This window comes from Rhinoderma darwinii, chromosome 1 (genome assembly GCF_050947455.1).
Source record: "Rhinoderma darwinii isolate aRhiDar2 chromosome 1, aRhiDar2.hap1, whole genome shotgun sequence".
In the NCBI taxonomy this organism is placed as follows: Eukaryota; Metazoa; Chordata; class Amphibia; order Anura; family Rhinodermatidae; genus Rhinoderma; species Rhinoderma darwinii.
This window is the reverse complement of record NC_134687.1, coordinates 126890676-126913676: the sequence shown is the minus strand read 5'-3', so window position 1 is coordinate 126913676 and position 23001 is coordinate 126890676. Positions and strand designations below refer to the sequence as shown.

General features: G+C 42.0%; 1 protein-coding gene across 3 annotated transcripts in view; it reads right to left on the bottom strand.

The window, feature by feature from the left end:
- SH3D19 (SH3 domain containing 19) overlaps positions 1 to 23001 on the bottom strand; it is a 135573-nt gene that overhangs the window by 50341 nt on the left and 62231 nt on the right. For 2 of the 3 annotated variants that reach the window (XM_075860358.1, XM_075860356.1), the window contains exons 2-7: positions 16921 to 16960; positions 14996 to 15036; positions 9494 to 9536; positions 5805 to 5940; positions 4028 to 4214; positions 1043 to 2011 (exon numbers count right to left, since the gene is read on the bottom strand). In XM_075860358.1, the coding sequence (XP_075716473.1) occupies positions 1043 to 2011; positions 4028 to 4214; positions 5805 to 5940; positions 9494 to 9536; positions 14996 to 15036; positions 16921 to 16960 (1416 nt within the window). The remainder of the gene's footprint in view (positions 1 to 1042; positions 2012 to 4027; positions 4215 to 5804; positions 5941 to 9493; positions 9537 to 14995; positions 15037 to 16920; positions 16961 to 23001) is intronic. The other variant, XM_075860357.1, reaches the window with a different exon arrangement.

Here is a 23001-nt window from a genome sequence, read left to right as displayed (position 1 = left end):
AAAGCAAGGTCTGTGCTGGTAAACGGCTATTGTATGCTGAAGCGGAGCAGAGGGTTGATAGAAGTACTAAAACCACGTCATATAAAAACAGATATGATTCAAAGAGTCCACTTTGCAACGGTTGATTTATTCTGAAAAAACGCCACAAAAAAAAGGCCATAGCGTTATTTTTGAAGTGGAGAAAAAAACCAAAACAATAATAGCCACCTAAAAAAAACCACAATGTTTGTAGTGTGTTCAATATTTCACCATGGACTTCCAGCTAACATCTGGCTGCAGTGGTTTTTGCCGCAAGAAAGTGTGGCAAAAAAACACTAGGAAAAACGCGGTGTCATTTTCGAAGATTGCTGTGTGAAGGTACCCTAAAGGAGTATTCCCATTTCACACATTTATGGCATATCACCAGGTGGGACCACAACTCCTCCACATAGGTGTGGGTCCCGACTATATAACCCCCGCATATCACACATTTATGGCATATCCTGTGTGGGAGTTGGGAATACCCCTTTAAAATGAGTGTAAAATGACAGATACTCAATTTGAGATCAAGTTAAGTTTCAGCCTCTCAATGTACAGTACAATGCTGTACATTACATTTTATAGGCAGAAGGTCCCCCAATAAGGTAGGTGCTCATTATAAACCGGCCATTAAGTGCATAAATGACATGTAATTAATAAAAAGCATATTATGGGTAATTGTACAGCTTAGCGGAAAACAAAAAAAATCCCCCATCAGGCAAGAGCTCAGAATTTTTTTTTCATTTTTGGGAAGTTTGTCTTATATACTACATGAATAGAAAGAAAAACTCATAGCAAATATCAGAACAACAAAAGACTTTCTGCATAGATAATTCTGATGACCATCTGCAGAGAAACGTGTCCACTACATTACATAATTAATAGAACGGATTTCCACAAGTAGGAAATTATTGCTGCCACAGACACACATACTAAATTTGCTCAAAAAATTCCAATCTAGTAATACATAATATTTCACCTAAAGCAGAAAAAAAAAATGCCACTGAATACAATCTATTCTTACCAACATTTGCCTTCGAATCACTAATAACTTCAGAGCTGGGCAGAACCGGAGTTAAAATATCATCATCAAAGCTGATCAAGTCTAGGTCACCAACGGACTTGCTCTGCACTACTCTTGCTGCAGGCGTTTCTACGGTGTTAAATGCTGTGGATTGAGAAGCTACAAAGAATTTCGGAGCAGGAACGAGGGGTTTGGCTGCCACTGATACAAGGTTGTCAGTTTGAATGGATTTCTTAGGCAGCAGAGGCCTGGGAGCAGGAATCGGTAATTTTCTTTCAGACTCTTTACTGTTGCTTCCAGATGTCCCGAGCAGACCATCGGGGAACTCATTACTGTTGCTTTTTAAGAGATTCGGCTTTGGCTTCTTTGGCAGGTCTGGTTTGGTCACACCACTCGTATCTTGTAGACTTGATAGTACAAGCCCCTCTCTCTGTGCAAGTTTTGGCTTGTTGTCTTTCCCAGGGTCCCATTCGCCAGATATTCTGTTGGATAATGGTTTGGGTGCTAATGTAGGCTTTGTGGTGACAACACTCCTAGTGGTGATGGAGCGTGGTGCAACTTCTGGTCTTTTAGGATGTTCGGAACTTTCACCTTGAGACTCAAAGGCTTTAATCCTGGACACAATACTGTTTTGGCTTCTTTCATGGCTCATATTGTTCATTTCAAATAAGTCCCCCAGAAAATTATCATCAAAACCAGAACAAGACTGACTGGAGTGAAGCTCTCCTTCGGCTGTACCCTGGAAGAAGATCTCACTGCTACCTTGATAAATACTTATATTATTGTTTACTAAAGGTTTAAGATTAGATTTTGTTCTTGGCCTTGGCACTGGGTATCTGGTAACATTTGATTCGTCGTATCGGCTGCTATTCCCAGCAGTATTACTGACTGTTATCTGGAGGGCACTGTCCTGAACATTGTTTGTCACACAAGGTAGTGACTGGCGCGATCTCTCAGTTGGCCTTTGCACTAGTAATTAAAAACACAAACAGAATATTACTAAAACATTGTATTTTCTAGATTTTTTTCAAACTTACTAACTAATCTAAGCCACCCAATACAGCCTGACATAACATATACACTACTAGCCCAGTCAATTAAAGCAGGAACGCTTCCATGTCTGTAAATAATTGACTCATTGTAATTGATAAGTGAAACTTTCCAGGTTTGATAACGCAGAAACCAGGGGCGTAGCTAGTGGAGGAGGGGGCAGGCGGGGCATGTGCCCCGGGCGCAACTTAAAGGGGGGCGCCAGCGCCACCTGCACTATAATTGTACCTGTGTCTATAGGACACAGGTACAATTAGAAGCAATGAATGGCTGGCTACATTCCGTGCCCGGCCATTCAGCTATTGTACGAGGGAAGCGGTATCGCGCTTCTGTCGCTGAAAGGCGCTGACTGACAGGGAAAGTCATTCTGCCCAGCCAATCAGCGCCTTTCATTGACGCTTCGTTCAACCCCCGGGAGACCTGCGCAGAAGAGAGCAGGTCTCCATTGCTGCCGGTCGGCGTGGGAGCGGGATTAAGGTGAGTTTGAATAGTTTGTTATTTTATTGTAATAAAAAAGTGTGTGGCTTTATCTACGGGGGGGGGGGGGGGGGCTATATACTGGGGTGGGCTATCTATGGAGCACCATATACAGGGGTGGGCTAAATCTGCAGGGGGGCTATATACAGGGGTGGGCTATCTATAGAGCACTATATACAGGGGTGGGCTATATCTACAGAGGGGCTATATACAGGGGTGAGCTATCTATGGAGCACTATATACAGGGGTGGGCTATATCTACAGGGGGTTTATATACAGGGGTGGGCTATCTGTGGAGCACTATATACAGGGGTGGACTATATGTGGAGCACTATATACAGGGGTGGACTATATGTGGAGCACTATATACAGGGGTGGGCTATATCTACAGGGGAGCTATATACAGGGGTGGGCTATCTGTGGAGAACTATAGGGGGAGCTATTTGTGGGACACTATATACATGGGTGGGCTATATGGGGGCACTATCTACAGGGGGCTCTATGGCAGGCACTATGTACAGGGTGCGCAGTGTGTGTGTGTGGGACACGGTGTATGGTGCTATTATAATTAGAGGTGCAGTGTATGGCGCTATTATATTTAGGGGTGTAGTGTGTGGTATAACGAGAACTTTATCTTTATTTATAGGTGTAGAAATGTTGGAAAAGTAAGAAGCTGAAGACATCTGAGCGGCAAACTGCAGAAATGGTCTGTGACCGGGAGAAGTCATCATAGAGGTCTGGATCGGATGAAGAAAAAGAACTAGAATCTGAGACGTCACCGGTGAGTCACTTAATGTAAATGTTCATTCTGCCTCTAATCAGTATTGTAGTCACTGTATGATCTGCAGCAAGATGATGGTTGGTATGATTATATGATGATTTATTTTTTGTGGAACAGCAGCTCCCAGCATATCCTTATCATTGTTCGGGCCATGCTGGGAGCTGTAGTTTTACGGCGTACATACCTATACGGCAGGGGTTGCACTAAATTGAGCTGTATTTGCGCTAGTGCTGTATATATGTACTGAGCTTGGTTCTAGCGCTGCATATATGTAATGAGCTTTGTTCTGGTGCTGTATATATGTACTGAGCTTGGTTCTGGTGTTGTGTATAGAACTATATTGCTTGTAAAATGTACAAAATGTTTTTATGCTCGAGTTACATAAAAAGAAATGTGGAAAAGAAATGACACGTCATTGATTGGTAGAGAAAACAAACACGGCGAGGGGGAAGGAGATATCAGGAAAGAGGTTGGGGGGGGCGCCAAACTGAATCTTTGCCCCGGGTGCTGGAGAACCTAGCTACGCCTCTGCAGAAACATAATAGTGACTTTAGTTATCTAAGCAGATATCACAGGAATGTTACAGACCTCAATTTGATGAAAACAAAAAAATACTTGTATATTCAGAGTTTATCACCGTGACCGTTTACTTTCTTACCTAACCAAAAGAAACCTACCTGCAGCTTGATCACAAGCGACCGGCTGATGAATTACATTATTGCCTGGCCCTGTGCAATCGTCTTCCAAGTGAAAGTCAGTTTGTGTTGCACATGTGGTTGTCCGCCTGGGTTCAACATTAGAATTGCTTGTAGCTACCTGCACCTGCGTGATTTCTTTAATTACCTGCTCATAGGACGGTGGCTGCTGAAAAATATACAAAAATTTGTCATAATCTTCAATGTAAAAAAGTTTCTCACACACGTAAACAATATTTATTTCTCTCACTATCACTTGACAATGACGAGTTTGACAACGCTTGTTGGACTAAGCGTAGCGTTCAGTCCGTGAAAAACTGACGATTTTTTTTTTCCATCTAGGTGCCATCAGTGTGCCATCCGTTTAAAACACCATTTTCTATTTCTGATAGTTTAGAGAATTGTGAGATATTTATCATAAATATTTTTGGCTTCTGACCGTATCTTATATTCAGGACCACACTGCTCTGGCTCTAATTCTAGGTGTCACTTCTCAAGTGTCTCCAGGCAACCATTCGTGAAAAACGGGACAAAAGGCATCCGTGTGACCTGTTTTTCACGCAGATGTATTGACTTCTATGGGCCATTCCTGCATGAAAAACAGACAAGGATAAAGCATGCTGCAATTTTTTAGGCACAGACGAATGGTCCATCAAAAAAAACAACTGATGTCTGTATTGGCCCATTAACTATATTGGGTCAGTGTTCAGTCCGGGTGCTGTCTGTTCTATCCTCGGAGAGCAACCGGCCGTGAAAATAGTTTGGCTGAATGAGCTTCGTAGGTAGAAACACTGTATAGATACGGAAACAATAAAAAATTTGCTAGCTGGTGGAATCAATAAGGGCCTGTTCACATCAGCGTTCGGGTTCCGTTCATCCTTTCCCAATGGAAACTCTCTCTATCGTTTGCATTACCATTGATTACTGTTCCGTAAAGTTTCAGTTTTTCTTCACAGAATCTATGGCTTCCGTTTGCATTACCATTGATTCCAATGCTAATGGTTCCATTTTAGTGTGTTTACATTTGTTTTCGTTCCGTAAAGGTTCAGTTTTTCTTCACGGAAACAAAAGTACTGTAGACTGCGCTATTGTTTCTGGAAAAAACCCGAAAACTTTATCAAACAGAAATACTGAAACTGAAGCATTACCATTGAAATAGTTTTCTGAAATCAATGGTAATGCAAACGGAAGCTATAGTTTTCATTCGGCTTTCCGTTCATCGGTTCCTCTGACGAAAAGGTTGAACGGAACCCGAACGCCGACGTGAACATGCCCTTAACTCCACCTTTAAAAACTGTCTGGCAGGAGGAGAACAAAGGTCTCAGATCAACCTATCCAACACTTCACTGAAAACAATGTATTGCATCTGTTTACATACAAGTTTCTCCCTACATTTTGTTAGTGAAGGGCAGAGAGAACTGATGAAACCCCCAGTCAAGTAGAAACAGATGGAGGTAAAAATATGCCTTTTTCTTTTTTTTCCTTTGTAGAATACTTTTAACAGATGGTTTGGTGCCAATGGAAGTTTATGAGATGGTTATTTTTTTTGTGGGGATCCTATTTTTTTTACCTCAAACACTCTTGTAAACCAGACAAATGTTTGCCAGAGGATCACCCATTTTACATACTTTGCCACAACAGAATCCATAGGGAACCTTAATTGTAGACTTTAAAAAAAATAAATAAAAAAAGTCCTTTATTTTTTTTATTTTTATTCAAACTAACAAATAGACTGATAAATTAATAAACTAATCTTAACCTCTGGAGGATGGGGGTCACTAGGCCTCCACTGTGGTGGAGGCGGTGGAGGGAATCCTAAACCCCCACCAGGACCACCATGAAACCAAGATCCAGGACCAATAGGCTCAGCAGCAACAATGGTGATCTCAGGACGTCTGGAGAAAGAGCAAATCGTTATATTGTATAAAAATAAACACAGTCATAGACACCATCTTTACCACAACACACGTATTTGTCTGACAAAGTATATTACTAACTATACTCGAACTCAGAATTAGCAAGCAGACGTATCATCAGTGAATCTTATAAAAGACAGACATAACTAGTTTCTTCCTCTCACCACTATTCAATTCTATACATGTTTATACTACTAGAGCAATGAATCCATCCCTTGTCTATCCTGTGCATACAATACAGTATAGGGGAGAATAGTTACTAGAAGGAAACGTATTTCTGGAGTTGAAGTTAACTTCCATCATAACCTAAAAATTAAGACATAGAAGAAGTTAACCTAATATTTATTTTGTCCCCATGACACATTCAGTGGCATCCAGGAAGCGGAGATCTAGGTAGTATTTTGGCGGAGCTGATTTAGGGCCTGTTCATATCAGCGCCGGGCTTCCGTTCCGTTCGACCTTTCTGTCGGAGGAACCAATGAACTGGAAACCATAGCTTCCGTTTGCATTACCATTGATTTAAATGGTAATGCTTCCGTTGCAGTTGGTTTCCATTTTTTTCCCGGAAACAATAGCATCGTCTACTACGCTATGGTTTCTGTGAAAAAACTGAAGCCTTGCGGAACGGAAGCCAACTGCAACAGAAGCATTACCATCTAAATCAACGGTAATGCAAATGGAAATTATGGTTTCCATTTGGCTTTCCGTTCATTGTTCCTCCGATGCAAAGGTCGAATGGAACCGATGAACGGAAGCCCGACGCTGATGTTAACAGGGCCTTATTTGTCTTTGCACCTGCTTCGTTTAATAAAATATAATCTCTGCAGTCCCTTTAAAAGATTTTTTTTGTTAGTGACGACTAGGGACACATGCCAGCTCAGTTAAAGCAGCAATATAGCATGCGGACTAGGGATGGGTAATTAATAAAAAAAAAAAACTAACAAAAAAATTAAATTCTGCGCAATTAACCAACGTCATCTTGCACATTTAGTTTTTTTTCACATTTTTTATTCCCCCGGTTTAAACTGTATTGGCATCTTCAGGACGCAGATACAATTGAATCCAATGGTAGAGCAGGGGGCTGTAAGGTCCCTGCTCTACCATTCACTAGTTATTGCCGGACGCGAGGCAGTGACGTCATCACACCTGTCTGCGCCGAGCCGCACAGACCAGAGGGATCTCCTCCACTCGTCGTTGGAACGGCGTCAGGTGAGTAAGTATTTTATTCTTTTTATCAGGCACTATTGGGGCTGTGTGAGGGAATTATACTGTGTGGAGGGCAGCTATGGGGGAGTACTATGGGGGCAAATTATAAACCGTAGTATACAGCAAGCTCAGGGGAACATTAATAATTCAGTGGTGCAGCATGCAAATGGGGGCATGGCATGCAAAAATGGTGTGGCCTAAATAATCGTTCATTAATCGTAAAATCGAGGTTAAATGTTCAATTAATCGTGATTTTGATTTCGGTCATAATCACCCAGCCATAATGCGGTCCCAATCAAACAACTCTGCAAAGGTTCATTAAACCCTGTGAATATGACATGAACAAACATACGATACAGATGCCGATAGTGCCACCGTTTGTGCGCAACCAAAACGAAAAACGCACCCTTTGCGCTACAAATGCATACAGTTTTTCAGATAAGTTTTGATGGGGTTTTAACTGCACCTCAAATCGCTACATGGGAGTATACCCTGATCTTTGGAACAGTTTGAATGCAGCCATATCCTACTATGCTTGGGCATGCTGTATAAAAGAACAAAAAAGAAATATGCCATAAAAACAGTGTGCAACATCATATGGACAGGTGTTTTTTTTGTATAAAACAAGTTTATTACTTCTCGACACTATAGTAACAAAAACATGCAGCCAGACTGCATAATATGACAAGGTGTGACTATGGCCTTTTTTTTTTTTTCCCCCAAAAGGAAAACAAAAAAACACCAAAATACAATTCTTTCAGCTACAGAAAAAATAATTCTAACGGAACATAAGGTAAATGAAAGCGTGCCTTTAATTTGGTAAAGTTATCCGGTTTATAAAGTTGTTTAATTACAGCATTACATAATTCTCAGTGACTACAGCTGGCATCACGTTGCCATAACTCACCGTAAACAAGGGAAATCTGTTCCCTCCACTCTTGGCTAGTAGATACGTTTATAAAAAAAGAAAAGTACACAAGGGAAGAAACAGAAAGCTCTACAGAGCACTGAACACAGCTATAGCTGTAATGTATATAGGGACCAGCACTTTGGATATTTTTGGAACTAGGACAATGGAAATCTGCTTGAAAGCAATACAGTGTGTTTATGTAAGTGTGGCCATATACTTTAGATGAAAGTGAGCTATTTAAAGTGTATGTGGGTGTCCCAACCCTCCACCGACGGCAGATGTCAGGGAAAAGAAGAAACGGAATGTCGGTCAGAGGAACAACCAACCATCGAAAACACATGCAGACTTGGCTGAACGTCCATGTGTACGGCGGAGTCAGTGGGAATAGCTTTCAGCCAACTGCTATTGTAAGTGTATGGGCACCTTAACGTTACAGAGAATAGTAAATATGTCAAAAATAACCCATATAAAAGGCCCATACTATGGCAAAGAAAAAAGTCACAAACGAGGACATGGGAAATACACAAGTTTAAGAGCGGCAACCCCTTCCTTGTAGCCTGTGGATGCCCGTCGTCTTAGGTGGGTAGAAAATGGTTAAGACAACAGCATCTTCATTTAAAAGGATTTACCATTTATTCATGACTAATAAAGGTGCTCCGTGCATATAAAGATGGCAACGTTTTGGCTCCAAACAAGTATTCCTCAAGCCATAAGAAAGGCTCACTTTTTTATATGCACTTTTATTTTGCATGAATATATAATAAATCTTCTTTAATGGAAACGAGCCTATTTCCTGTAAAATGTACACGTTTACTTGTTATTCGCCACTGACGTGAAAAAAGACAGCGTGGTTGCTAAGAGACATAATTTAGGCCACAATTATTAAGAAAAATAGGTGATAAAGCCTGCTAGGATTTTATTTTCTGGATGTTAGACAGTTGAAAATGCGCCAAATTTATTAGGAGGTATGCGCCTTGATAAATTTGAAAAAAGCCACTCCAACTAACTCCTTTACTTAGACTGGCGTTAGATACGGTTAAGAAGTGTAATATATAAAAGTATCGGAACAACTGAGCCAAAAGTGTCGACATGAGTCAGCACAAGGCATAATTCAAGCTTGAATTAAGTCATAGGTTTCCATTGCCAGAGAAATCTAAACTATAAGAACATTCTATCTACTTCCACTGCTTTTACTGATGAATTGTGGAGCACAAAGAACATTACATCCCCTAATGTCTATAGCTTTCAGTGACCCCATAAACAATATAACCACAAAAAACATATGAAAAAGCAGCTGGCAGTATATCGAAACATGTTATTTTTTTTAACCAATAAATTATCGTTATTATTGTCATTCTTATACCCACTATAAATTATACTTTGTGATTATAATAACGGAAAAGTCAATTGCAATACCTTCTATCCCTCTGCTGTTCACTCTGTGCAGTAGTCCTGGAAGCTGAAAAAAAGTGGGTTATAGAACATTAAAAAAAAGGTGAAAAACCAAACTACACAACACATACTATAGATAAGGAATAAACATATATTTACAAGACAATTCAGGTCCCAAAGGTACATTGGGTATATTTACACAAACTGTGATGCAAAGTCGGAAAGGTAAAGATCTATGGTTGTACCCATTTCATATAAGAGATTGACCAAACAAGCAGTTATCAAACCTATCTCTACTAAGGAACTGTTCACATCAGCGTTTGCTTTCGTTGATGAGTTCTGTTGGAGCTTTCCGTCAGCTTCCGTTTGCATCACCATCGATTTCAATGGTAATGCTTCCATTGCTAATGGTTTCCGTTGGAACCCATCAACGGAAAGTGAACGCTGATGTGAACACACCCTAAGCATTATGCTATGCAAAGCCATGGCGGCAGACCAGGGGCGTTGCTAGGGTCTTAAAAGATCAGGGGTACAAGCCATATATCCCCCCCCCACCCCCGAAAAATCTATATATTTTTTTCATATATAAATCGGAGATGGCATATCTATATGACGCTCGTTGCCGATAATTGCCCTGTGTAAAAATGGCAGCGATCAGCAGATGAACGAGCATCTGCTGGTCATATCGTTTTAAAAAAGTTAAAGATTATCGTTGTCGGCAGCACATCTCCCTGTGTAAACAGGGAGACGCGCTGCCGACATGATAATAATATGTGGGGACGAGTGATTGGAGTAACGACCGCTCCTCCCCATCCAGAGGTCTCGTTGATCGGCGCTCGCTGCACCGGCCGAGTGTTGGCCGATGAAAAAAGGGCCTTTAGGCTCCTAAAGGCTACACCGCTGGATAGAATTGGATGCATTGTCTCAGCAGACCGCATCATACATGATAGACTTGGGGCTCATTCTGACGAGCGTGAATCTCGTCCGTGTGATGTGCGTTGAAATAACACACAGCACACTGATTCGTTGATTTCATTGGGGCTATTAACTCACGCATGCGTGTTCACGCACCTAGTCGCCCATTGAAAACCATCCGTGTGCTGTCCGCGTTTCACGCATCAATTACATTGGAGAAAAAAAAAGTGCTTGCAAGTGAGTAAAAAACATATGCCACTCGCAACGCACACGATCAGATTTACCCGCATTTTTTACGTGCGTAAATCTGTCACGCTCTTGTGAATGTAGCCTTAGATACAGAGTCAGCAGTAAGTATCCTTGTACTAACCCTCAGAGGCAAATTTGGCATTTCTGGGGCTCCAAACAAAGTTCTGTCTCGGAGCTCTAATCAAAGACACCTGTAGAGAGTTCCCCACACAATGCCCCATATATATATATAATGTCATAAACCCACCGTATGGTTCCATACACCGTACCCCTGCCACACATCCCCCTTGTAGACCGTGCCATGAAGTCCCCTGTAGGTAGTTCCACATACCCTCCTTGTCTCAGCAGACAGCATCACACATGATATGCTTAGATATATGGCCCAGCAGACAGTATCACACACGATAGACTTACAGATACAGGACCCCAGCAGTAAGTATCCTTGTACTAACATATGTCCACCCCCTGAAAAAAGTGTGTGTGTGTGTGTGTGTGTGTATGTATATATGAAAAAAATAAAAGCAGCACAACTGCAGTAGTGGGTGCAAACCTCCTGGGTTGAGGCCAAGAACCCTTATAGATACAAAAATTCGAATAAAGAGACAGCACTCCAAGGAAATGGGTGAAAAAAGGTGATGTGTTTTAATCACCCCACAGGCAGGCAACGCTTCGATGGGATCTTTGTCAAGCCATTGAGACGGATCGAAACGTTGCCTGCCTGTGGGGTGATTAAAACACATCACCTTTTTTCACCCATTTCCTTTGAGTGCTGTCTCTTTATTCGAATTTATATATTATATATATATGTGTGTATGTATATGTGTATGTATATGTGACAGCATATCTGTAGCATTCTGATCCTATGGCTATGGAGAAGATTAGATACAGTGGCTCAGCAGACAGTATCACACATTATAGGATTGGATATAGGACCTAGCTCGCTGACATTACCGCTCCAGCACTGGACACAGGAAAGGTAAGAATATTAATTGTTTTGCTTTTTTATGTGTAACAAATTTTTTTGTGTGTTTATATTTTTTTACAATTTCCTTGTTGGACTACATTGGATTCGAGGACTACTTCAATGATGGCTTTTTTATTCTCAATAAAATGGTTAAGGAGGGTTGTGTGTGTTTTTTTTTTTCTTTCAATAAAATATATTTTGTCCTCGTATTTTTTTAAACTTTATTACTACCGCCTTATTAATAGCTGCTGGCTGATTGACAGCGTACATTACTAAGGCAGGGCTTAGTGTTAGCCTGTGCAGAGGCTAACACTAACCCCCATTATTACCCCGGTACCAAACGCCACCAGGGGTGCCGGGAAGAGCTGGGTGCGATCCAGTACCCAATCATCTGTAGGGATGGTCGGGCAATGGGGCGGCCGCAGGCTAGTGTTATTCGGCTGGGAAAGGCCAAAAACAGTGGCCATTCCCACCCTGGTAATGCTAGGCTGCTGTAGCTATGTTGTAACCGGCTGGTTATGAAAAATGGGGGGGGGGGGGGGGTAAGGTCTTCCAATTATTATTCTTTTTATAAAAAAATTACGTGGGCCTCCCAATTCTCATAACCAGACAGATACAACATAGAAGCAGCAGGCTAGCATTACCAGGGTGGGAAGGGCCACTGTTTTTGTCCTTTCCCAGCCTAAGAATACCAGCCTGCGGCCACCCCAGTGCCCGACCAACGCTACAGATGGTCAGGTACTGGATCGTACCCGGCTCTTCCCAGTACCCCTGGTGGCAGTGGGTACCAGTTTAATAATGGGGATTAGCACCGGCTAACACTAAGCCCCGCCTTAGCAATGGACGCTGTCAATAAGCCAGCGGCCATACTAAATCACTAAGTAATAAAGTTTAAAAGAAAATACAAAAGACATAGATAAAATATTTTCCTGAAATAAACCCCCACACAACCCTCATTAACCATTTTATTGAAAATAAAAAAAAGCTGTCATCGAAGTAGTCCTTGAATCCGACGCAGTGCAAAAACTGAACCTATAAAAAAAACAAATGCAAAAAAAAATAACCATTTGTTACACATGTGGTAGGCTTAGATACAGGGCTCATGTGTGATACTGTCTGTTAGACCCTGTATCTAAGCCTACCACAAGGTAAGCTTAGATACAGGACCCTAGCAGACCGTAACGTTACACTTACCCTTCTCTTCGGCACCAGGTGCAGATGTCGCGACACCATCTAGCGTCATGACGTGAGAAGACGTCAGGACTTTCACTGCGTTCGGGAAGGAAGATCGGTAAGTATGTGTCGTTACTATGGTAACAGGGGCCCGTGTATTTTATTACGTAGGCCCCAGTTACTATAGTAACCTTTATAGGTGCGGGCGGCAATTGCTGCGACCCGAATGTGGCCGTCGCCGGGGATCCGGGCCAAAAATCTGGGGAATGGGTCTCGAAGGCCCGGTGCTAGCGACGCCCCTTCGGCAGACATCTGCTGCTCTCTACTTAGCACTCCCTGTGCCTACAGCTCAAAAAACAAATAGCCCAATTCAGCTATTTTAAGAATAGTGTGGCTGCAGGTTAGTGGTGACTCAAAGGGAACCTGTCACTAGCATTTCACATATTAAACCAGCAATACCTGGTGGAACTGGGTGAAAAATCATTTTTATGTAACCTATAATTATCATCTAAGTCGGCTTTGTACCTTTAGTATTCAGTTTTTTTGTGTTCCCGCACCGTATGCTAATTAACATAAAAGAGGAATAATCTTAGTTCGAAAAGCGTCATACCTTCAATCCTCAAACCTTACCGCGTTAACCCCGTGTCCTTTCTTTTGACTGACCGCTTACTTTTGATTGACAGCATTCAGGGTGGGCCAGTTTTCGGTGGTGGGTGGGCAGAAGAGGAATGAACAAGACTGCCGGATTATAACCACAAAAGATGCAAAATATTTGTAGACCGTTATTTACGGTCGGAGGAGGAGAGGGGAGTTCAATAGGTGAAATGCTGGTGACGGATTCCCTTTAAGAGGATGGATTAACGGGACACGGACCCACATTAACCTAGAGCTAGCCCTGATTAGTTATCATAAATAAAAAGTCCCACAAAAGCCTCTTCCACGTCCTCCTGTTAGGGCCACCCAAAGAATTTCTAGGCCCCTAAACAAGATTCCTCCTTCTGCAGTTAGCAGCAAACTCATATATTTAACAAACAGAGCACAGGTGCCAAGAAGGGAAGAGCACACAAGGCAAATTTTTCATCGGTATGCCATCTAAATACTTTGGCCACAACTTTAATTTGGTTTAGGTGTGTAATACCTTTTTTGTTTTCTGCCAGCTGGGGATGGCAGAAATGGTTTATACTGAATATTTCTGGAAGTATGAGATAAGGGATTAACAATAATATCCCTGGTAGTCTAGGGAGGCTTAGTGGTTAATACATTTGATCCTGGGTGGTCTAGTGTAGTGAAAGGGTTAACGCCAGCATCCCTGGTGGTCTACATATTAAAGCGGTTCATTTATACATGGTGTCCAGTGATTTATACAGCTTTCCAGGCTCGAGCTATGTCTTTTCTGACAGGAAGCAGAACACAATGTGCTCATTGCATTTAGCGTCCTCTTCCTCCCTTGCACTGATGATAGAGATCAATACAAGGCAGGAGATAGAGAGGACTACGTGGCTTTGATGTAACAGCCACACAGTTGTCTCTATGATTGGGTAGATCACATCACCACCACGCCAAGCACTCGACTCCCAACACACAAATGCCCGTCCAGTCAGTCGGATGGAATGGGTGGCTCAGATTGTATTATACATGAGATACAAAACTTGTACATTTAAATACGTTCATCTGAAAACAGTTGTAGGTGAGAAAATAAAAACCGCAAGCAAATTAAACCTCACAGAAACCTTTTATATTGGGAAAAAGTAAGGATCACTTTGTTCAGTCTGAATTAATAAGATCCATTAACTACATACAGACACAATAAGACTAAGGCTATGTTCACACAGAGTTTTTTGCAGGAGGAATATCTGCCTCAAAATTCAGTTTGGAAGTTTGAGGCAGATTTTCCTCTCGCTGCATGCTGATTTTCGCGCCGTTTTTCGCCCGCGGCCATTGAGAAATACGCTTTCTCTGCCTCCCATTGAAGTCAATGGGAGGTCAGAGGCGTAAACGCCCGAAGATAAGGCATGTCACTTCTTTTTTCCGCGAGGATGTTTTACTGCTCGCAGGAAAAAGACGCCTACGTCTCCCATTGAAATCAATGGGAGGCATTTTAGGGCCTTTTTGACGAGTTTTGCGGAGCGGTTTCAGCGTAAAAAAACTCAGTGTGAACATAGCCTTAGGCCTATGCTGGTAAACATATTGGTGTAGAAGTGTGTAAGAGATAAAGAAGAACTTACTTCTCTTAATAACGGCTCTTATGGATGACAGAGGTCCTTGTCTGGAAAAGAGGAGAAGAACGGGTTACTCGACATAGGGAAAAAAAAAACATCTTGCAAACGCCACAATAGCAGACCCTGCGTGCATGCTTTATATCATAAAAAGAAAGAAAAGGGCAGTTCCAATATCGAAAGCCAATTTACTTGGTCTATCACAGTGCTGCAAAGTAATCCCACGATCCCGCCCTGTGTAATAGAAACCAGAACCATGACAGAGCGGCCGCTCCATAGGAAGTACAGTGGACCGTTAGGGTTATTCTTCCAGAAGATAAAAAGCCATGACAAGTACAGATACACATGGAGATTTATACACAGCCCTTGTATTTCTACCTTTCCTATGAACACATATCCAGAGGTTTATTTATCGCTTTTGTTGCCTGTGAACTTCAAGTCTCCAGATGACTTTTCCCAGGAGAGTCAGACAAGATTAAAACCATACACGCACTCACAAAAACATGCTGCAATACAAAGCTACAGAGAAGAAAACATTTTTGCATAGTTGCTCACATGTTAGAAGTTTCTCAGTAAAAAGTTAGGACTTTACAAAACTCTCAGCTAAAATAAATCAAATCCAAGTCTTTGTGTGCAAGTCCTTTTAGTTCTATATGTCTGAGAAAGCAGTTAACTAGCAATTTATTTACCCAATAGCTTCCATAAGGGCTGTCACCCAGCTTTCTAGAGTATCGAATGGCAAATCTGACTAGTTATGCAATGATATATTCCCCACACCAGTATTGCTGCATGTCATTCAGGACTCTGGGTGACAATTCTTGTGTGTGCTGTAACAGAGGCCATATTGGTTGCCTCCCGGCTTCTATCATATATTTGATATATGCAGTCACTTTCCATTATAATCTATGAGAGATATGGTAACAGCTGAGCAGTCCACTCTCCCACTCAGCTGTTTAGGTCCTAAAGATCAAGAGCTGTTTTTTGTAACAATTCTCAGTTCTGGTTGGTGGAGGTGGGTCCCAAATTTGAACCACATTCTATTACCCCCACCCATACGCCAAGGAAGACAAACCCTTTAAGTTTACTTTACTAAATCTGCAGAATAACAAATTTACAGATAATTAGAAAAATACTAAACCATCAATTAAACAGCACAGTCAGGAAATGATAATGGAAAAGTGTGATCTATCACAGAAAATATGCATTTTCCACATGTGTTCTCAATTATATATATATATATATATATATTTATTTTATTTTCATTTTTTTTAAAGTCCGCATGTGCAGATCTTTTTTTTTCTGGAAACCCGCTATGAAATCCCAGTTCTCCAGGCTTTTAGAATTGCATCACTTCAATGTTATAGGGGTGGACAAAACCATGAAAACTTCAGGACCCTGTCACATCCACTAAGGCACTGGGGAAGACGTGCAACAGAAGAGAGGATTCGCTTATCATGTGATAATAAAGTTAAAAAAAAAAAGAAAAAATATTCAGCAAAAAAATAATGGGGGAGATATACAAACGGTGCGTTGTCTCCACTGCCATGGATCGGACGTATGAAGAAAGAAAAAAAAAAGAAAAAAGGTCCCCAGGTTGGACCTGCCATTATTTTCAACAATTTTCCAAGTAGTTGGTAATCCTTGATGACTCTGAAACTCCTGCCACTTTTCCCAACATGCGTACGTGATGAAAAAGGATGACAAGGGCTTCTTAGATATGGAGTTCTGTCAAAATGTCATGGTAATTCTCTGTACCATGTTATGCGTGATTACAGTGTATGATGTAAAAGAGACATTTTCTGATACAAACGTATCAAACATCAAAGAAATAAAACTTGCAGAATAGAAGCACTGCCATTCCCAGGGAGAGTATGATGGTTCGGGTCATCAGAAATCACTAATATTCAGTAAAATGTTCTGAAAACAACACTTACCCAGAAAACCGGTGTTCAGGCTTATTCCTTTCTGGACGTTCTGAAATAAAGATTGAAACGGAGATCATTTATTGTAAATTATAAAAAGTATACTGTATATACTTTTAAGAACAAAAAAGTACAGTACATTACTTATCTTGTACGGGTCCTGAGCGGAAAACCTTTTACTTGAACCAATGATCGGTCAATATGAACGCTTGTTCTCGATCATTGCCCTGTGTAAACAGGGCAATGATCAGCCAATGAACGAGCAAACACTCGCTCATCGGCTGATCGTATAAATGATATAAATTATGCCACACAAAATATTATTGCTGTCGGCAGCACATTTCCCTGTGTAAAAAGGGAGATGTGCTGCCGACCTGATAGAAATGCATGGGGATGAGCGTAGTTACGAGCGCTCGTCCCCAGACATTACGGATAATAGCTCCTTGTAAAAGGAGCAAACGAGCGGTTTACTTATTTGCGTTCTCACTTATTTGCATTCTAGGTGGTGTAATCTTTACAGAAGACACGGAGGCAGATTTACTAAGATGTGTAAGTTTTAGACAGTGTAAACTTAGACCAGGCAGTCAGAAGATGCACCAAATTTATCACAGTGGTGCATGCTGTATAATAAATTTGGTGCATCTAGCTGCTCTTTCGTAGACGACCTTTGATTTGCCTTACTTTTCAACCGAATTTTGTGCCAGATGTTTTTAAAGTGACTAGAGGGGTGCAAACATCTGTTCCAGAATAAAATGTGCCAAATTGTGGCACATTTTTCGACACATTCTAGGCGCAGACACATTATTAAATCTGCCCCATGCCAACTATTCCACCACATTATAGTTCACTTAAAGAGGCTCTGTCACCAGATTTTGCAGCCCCTATCTCCTATTGCAGCAGATCGGCGCTGCTATGTAGATTACAGTAACGTTTTTATTTTTAAAAAACGAGCATTTTTGGCCAAGTTATGACCATTTTCGTATTTATGCAAATGAGGCTTGCAAAAGTACAACTGGGCGTGTTGAAAAGTAAAAGTCCAACTGGGCGTGTATTATGTGCGTATATCGGGGCGTGTTTACTTCTTTTACTAGCTGGGCGCTCTGACGAGAAGTATCATCCACTTCTCTTCAGAACGCCCAGCTTCTGGCAGTGCAGATCTGTGACGTCACTCACAGGTCCTGCATAGTGTCGGCACCAGAGGCTACAGTTGATTCTGCAGCAGCATCAGCATTTGTAGGTAAGTAGCTACATCGACTTACATGCAAACGCCGATGCTGCTGCAGAATCATCTGTAGCCTCTGGTGCCGATGTGTCCTCGCTCGTCTGACACGATGCAGGACCTGTGAGTGACGTCACAGCGTGATCTCTGGAGAACACGGCTGTGTCTGCACTGCCAGAAGCTGGGCGTTCTGAAGAGAAGTGGATGATACTTCTCGTCAGAACGCCCAGCTAGTAAAAGTAGTAAACACGCCCCGATGTACGCACATAATACACGCCCAGTTGTACTTTTACTTTTCAACACGCCCAGTTGTACTTTTGCAAGCCTCATTTGCATAAATACGAAAATGGTCATAACTTGGCCAAAAATGCTCGTTTTTTAAAAATAAAAACGTTACTGTAATCTACATTGCAGCGCCTATCTGCTGCAATAGCAGATAGGGCTTGCAAAATCTGGTGACAGAGCCTCTTTAAGCTGTTCGGGATGTGTCTGTAAATAAGACTGTTGATGTTCAACACAAGATTATAGCTGTATATACAAATTGGAAAATGATGGACATATATTTTAGGCCCTGTTCACATCATGTTTTGAGCCTCCAGTTGGAGGTATAAGGCTGCGTTCAAATCAGCGTTGTGGCTTCCGTTGTAGTGTATATCCATCCGAGGACCACAAGAATGGAAGTTAACGTTTCCATTAAAAAAAAACATTGATTTCAATAAGTAGTTTTTTTGCATCAGTTGTGATCAGTTAGGCTCCGTTCTGTCAGGTTTCCAGTTTTTTGACAGACGAAATACCGTAGTCTGCGGCGCTATTATTCCTGTCAAAAACGACGGAAACGAGTTTCCGTTTTTTTTTTTAACATTGAAGTCAATGGATGACGCATACAAACTGATATAATAATAAGAATTTGTATTTATATAGCGCCAACATATTCCGCAGCACTTTACAGTTCAGGTGGTACATTGTACAGACAATATCAGACATTACATATTGACAAAACTAATTTACAATTCAAACAAGAGGAGTGAGGACCCTGCTCGCAAGAGCTTACAATCTATGAGGAAATAAGGGAGACACAAAGTGTAAAAAATGCTTAAAGAGGTTCTGTCACCACATTATAAGTGCCCTGTCTCCTACATAAGGAGATGGGCGCTGTAATGTAGGTGGCAGCAGTGCTTTTTATTTAAAAAAACGATCTTTTTTCACAAAGTTAGGAGCGATTTAAGTTTATGCTAATGAGCTTTCTTAATGCCCATGTGGGCGTTGTACAGAGGAGTGCATGACGCTGACCAATCAGCATCATGCACTCCTCTCCATTCATTTACACTGCACTAGCGATATAGATATATCACTATGTGCAGCCTCAAATACAAGCCCTAACATTACTACAGTGTCCTGATAATGAATACACATGACCATCCAGCCTGGACGTCATGTGTACTCAGAATCCTGACACTTCGGACTCTTTTTTTGTGAGATTCCGGCAAGTGAATCCAAATCTCGTTTAGCTCCGAGATCTCGCGAGATTTCGTATCCGTTGCTGGAATCTCACAAAAAAAGATTCAGAAGTGTCAGGATTCTGAGTACACATGACGTCCAGGCTGGATGGTCATGTGTATTCATTATCAGGACACTGTAGTAATGTTAGGGCTTGTGTATGAGGCTGCACATAGTGATATATCTATATCGCTAGTGCAGTGTAAATGAATGGAGAGGAGTGCTTGATGCCGATTGGTCAGCGTCATGCACTCCTCTGTACAACGCCCACTTGGTCGAAACTAAAAGTACGCCCACTTGGGGCATTAAAGCTCATTAGCATAAACTTAAATCGCTCCTAACTTTGTGAAAAAAGATCGTTTTTTTTAAATAAAAAGAATTACCGTCACCTACATTACAGCGCCGATCTCCTTATATAGGAGACAGGGCACTTATAATGTGGTGACAGAGTCTCTTTAAGTACAATGGTCCAGCCATCTTTTATACATATGGGGTAGTACACAAAGCTGCATCAGCCGGTCACCAGCCAGTGTCAGTGTATGACAGACATGAAGTGCATTAGGGTGCAAGGAGGGGATACTGCTCAATGAAGGGGCCTCATGTCTAATGTAAAGAGGGGCCAGGGAAAGGAGTCAGATTAGGGAATATTATGGGCCTGTCTAAAAAGATATGTTTTCAGGGCACGTCTAAAACTGTGGAAGTTGGGGATTACTCGGATTGTCTGGGGTAGCGCATTTCTGAGGACTGGTGCAGCATGAGAAAAATCTTGGAGACGGGAGTTGGAGGTTCGAAATATCGCGGATGTGAATCTGAGGTCGTTAGCAGAACGTAGAGCGCGAGTAGGGTGGTAGACAGAGATGAGGGAGATGTAAGGAGGTGCAGCACTGTGGAGAGCTTTGTGGGAGAGAGTAATATGTTTGAATTTAATTCTGGAGAGTATGGGCAACCGGTGCAGTGACTGGCAGAGAGTAGAGGCGTTGGTGTAGCGGTTGGTCAGAAAGATGAGCCTGGCTGCTGCATTAAGGATAGATTGGAGAGGGGAAAGTTTAGTGAATGGAAGACGAGAGTGAATCAGAGAGACAAGGAGAGTTTTGGCCGTTTCCACAGTAAGAAAACGGCGGATTCTGGAGATGTTTTTAAGGTGAAAGTGATTGAATGTGAGAAGAAAAGGAAAGATCTGAGTCGAAAATAACCCCACGACAGTGGGCGTGCTGCCTAGGAGTTATGGTAGTGCCACACACTGAGATGGATACATCAATTTTAGGGAGGTTAGTAGATGGTGGGAACACAAGGAGCTCAGTTTTAGAAAGACTCAGTTTCAGATAGAGAGAGGACATGATGTTAGAGACAGCGGATAGACAATCACTGGTGTTTTGCATTAAAGCAGGGTTGATGTCATGGGAAGAGGTATATAATTGGGTGTCATCAACGTAGAGATGATACTGGAAGCCAAATCTGCTGATGGTTTGTCCAATAGGGGATGTGTAGAGCGAAAAGAGGAGCAGATCTAAGACTGATCCCTGAGGAACCCCGATAGCAAGGGGAAGGGGAGAAGAAGTAGAACCAGCAAATGACACACTGAACGAGCGGTTACAGAGATAGGAGGAAAACCAAGAGAGAGCAGTGTCTTTAAAGGAACAGTGTCATCACAATTTTTTTTTTCATATGTTAAAGATGTTAGTGCTTTATTAAAAACGTTTATATTTATTTGTGTGTTTGTGTTTAACTTTTTCTTATTTTTACACTTTTTCTTCCCTATGGGGGCTGCCATTTTTTGTTCCATTTCTGTATGTGTCGATTAACGACACATACAGACATGGAATACGGCAGCCACAGTCCCATAGGGACTGCGAACGGCTCCCGTCCCATCCACTTCTGTGTACGGCGTCTGTGTGGGAACTGCGCATGCGCTGCTCCCACACAGTCCAATTTGAAATTGGCGCCGTCCGGCGCCATTTTCCTGTGGACCGGAAGTCGCGGCCGGACAGTAAGATTACTACTTCCGGTCGCGGCTTCCGGACTTGTGCACTTGGACCAGCGGCAGCAGACGGAGCGGACGGGCCGGAGGGAGCCGCGGCGGCAGGAGCAGGTAAGAGATTTCAATGTATGTTCGTGTTTGTGTACGTTTACTACTGTATGTAAACCTACTACACTGTGTGTTAGCTCAAAAAATGGCGACACACAGTGTAGGAGGTTAGACCGTTCAAACCCCTCGTTTATCCCGGCACTAGCCAGGATAAAGGAGGGGGGGATGCTGAGAGCTCACTAGAGCGAGGGCTTTTTACCCAATTTTGCAATGCTGCAATTTTGGGAATAGCTCCATCTAGTGACCAGCAATGGGAAATATTATAAATTAGAATCTAATTTATAATATTTCCTGACTCGTGAAAAAAATAAAAAAAATGTGAACAATGTTTAATCACCTACACACTAAATGTTTAATTAAAAAAAACAAAACATGTTTTTCTGGCAACACATTCCCTTTAAGGACAATAGAGTGGAGCATGTTAAGTAGGAGTTGGTGGTCAAAGGCTGCAGAGAGATCCAGAAGAATCAGTAGAGAGTATTCGCCGTTAGATTTAGCCGCCGAAAGATCGTTTGAGACTTTAGTAAGTGCAGTTTCTATGGAGTGTAGAGTGCGGAAACCAGATTGTAAGGGGTCAAGAATTGAGTTAGCAGCGAGATAGCGGATAAGGCGAGAGTAAAGAAAGTGTCCCAGGAGTTTGGAGATGAAGGGCAGATTAGAGACTGGTCGGTAGTTAGCAGCGCTGGATGTGTCAAGAGTTCGTTTTTTCAGTAATGGGTTTATAATGGCATGTTTAAAAGAGGAGGGAAAGATTGCAGAAGAAAGGGAGAGGTTAAGTTAGGTTTTGGTCAGGTGACTAGTGAAAGCCGGGGAGAGGGACTGGGAGGAGGTGTGAGGCGATAGGGTCAATAGGACAGGTAGTGGGACGAGGAGAGGAGCCTAGAAACTTCTTCTGTTATTGGGTCAAATGCTGAAAGTAAAGAAGAGGGAGTGCGGGAGGGAAGGGGATCGATGATATTAGGGAACTGCGAGATAATATTATGCCGAATGTTGTCAATTTTAACTTTAAAATAAGTGGCCAGGTCTTCAGCACGGATATCTGTGAAAGGTGTCTGCAGATTAGAACTAAGGAGGCAGTCAAAAGTATCAAAGAGGCATTTTGGATTATTAGTTGCAGAGATGAGAGAAGTGAAATAGACTTGTTTGGCTCTGTGAAGGGCAGAGTTGTAAGTTCGCAGCATAAATTTGTAATGGAGGAAGTCTGCTGACAAGTGCGATTTTCTCCACAGTCGTTCGGCACATCTCGAGAACCGCTGAAGAAAGCGGGATTGAGGCGTGTGCCAGGGTTGTG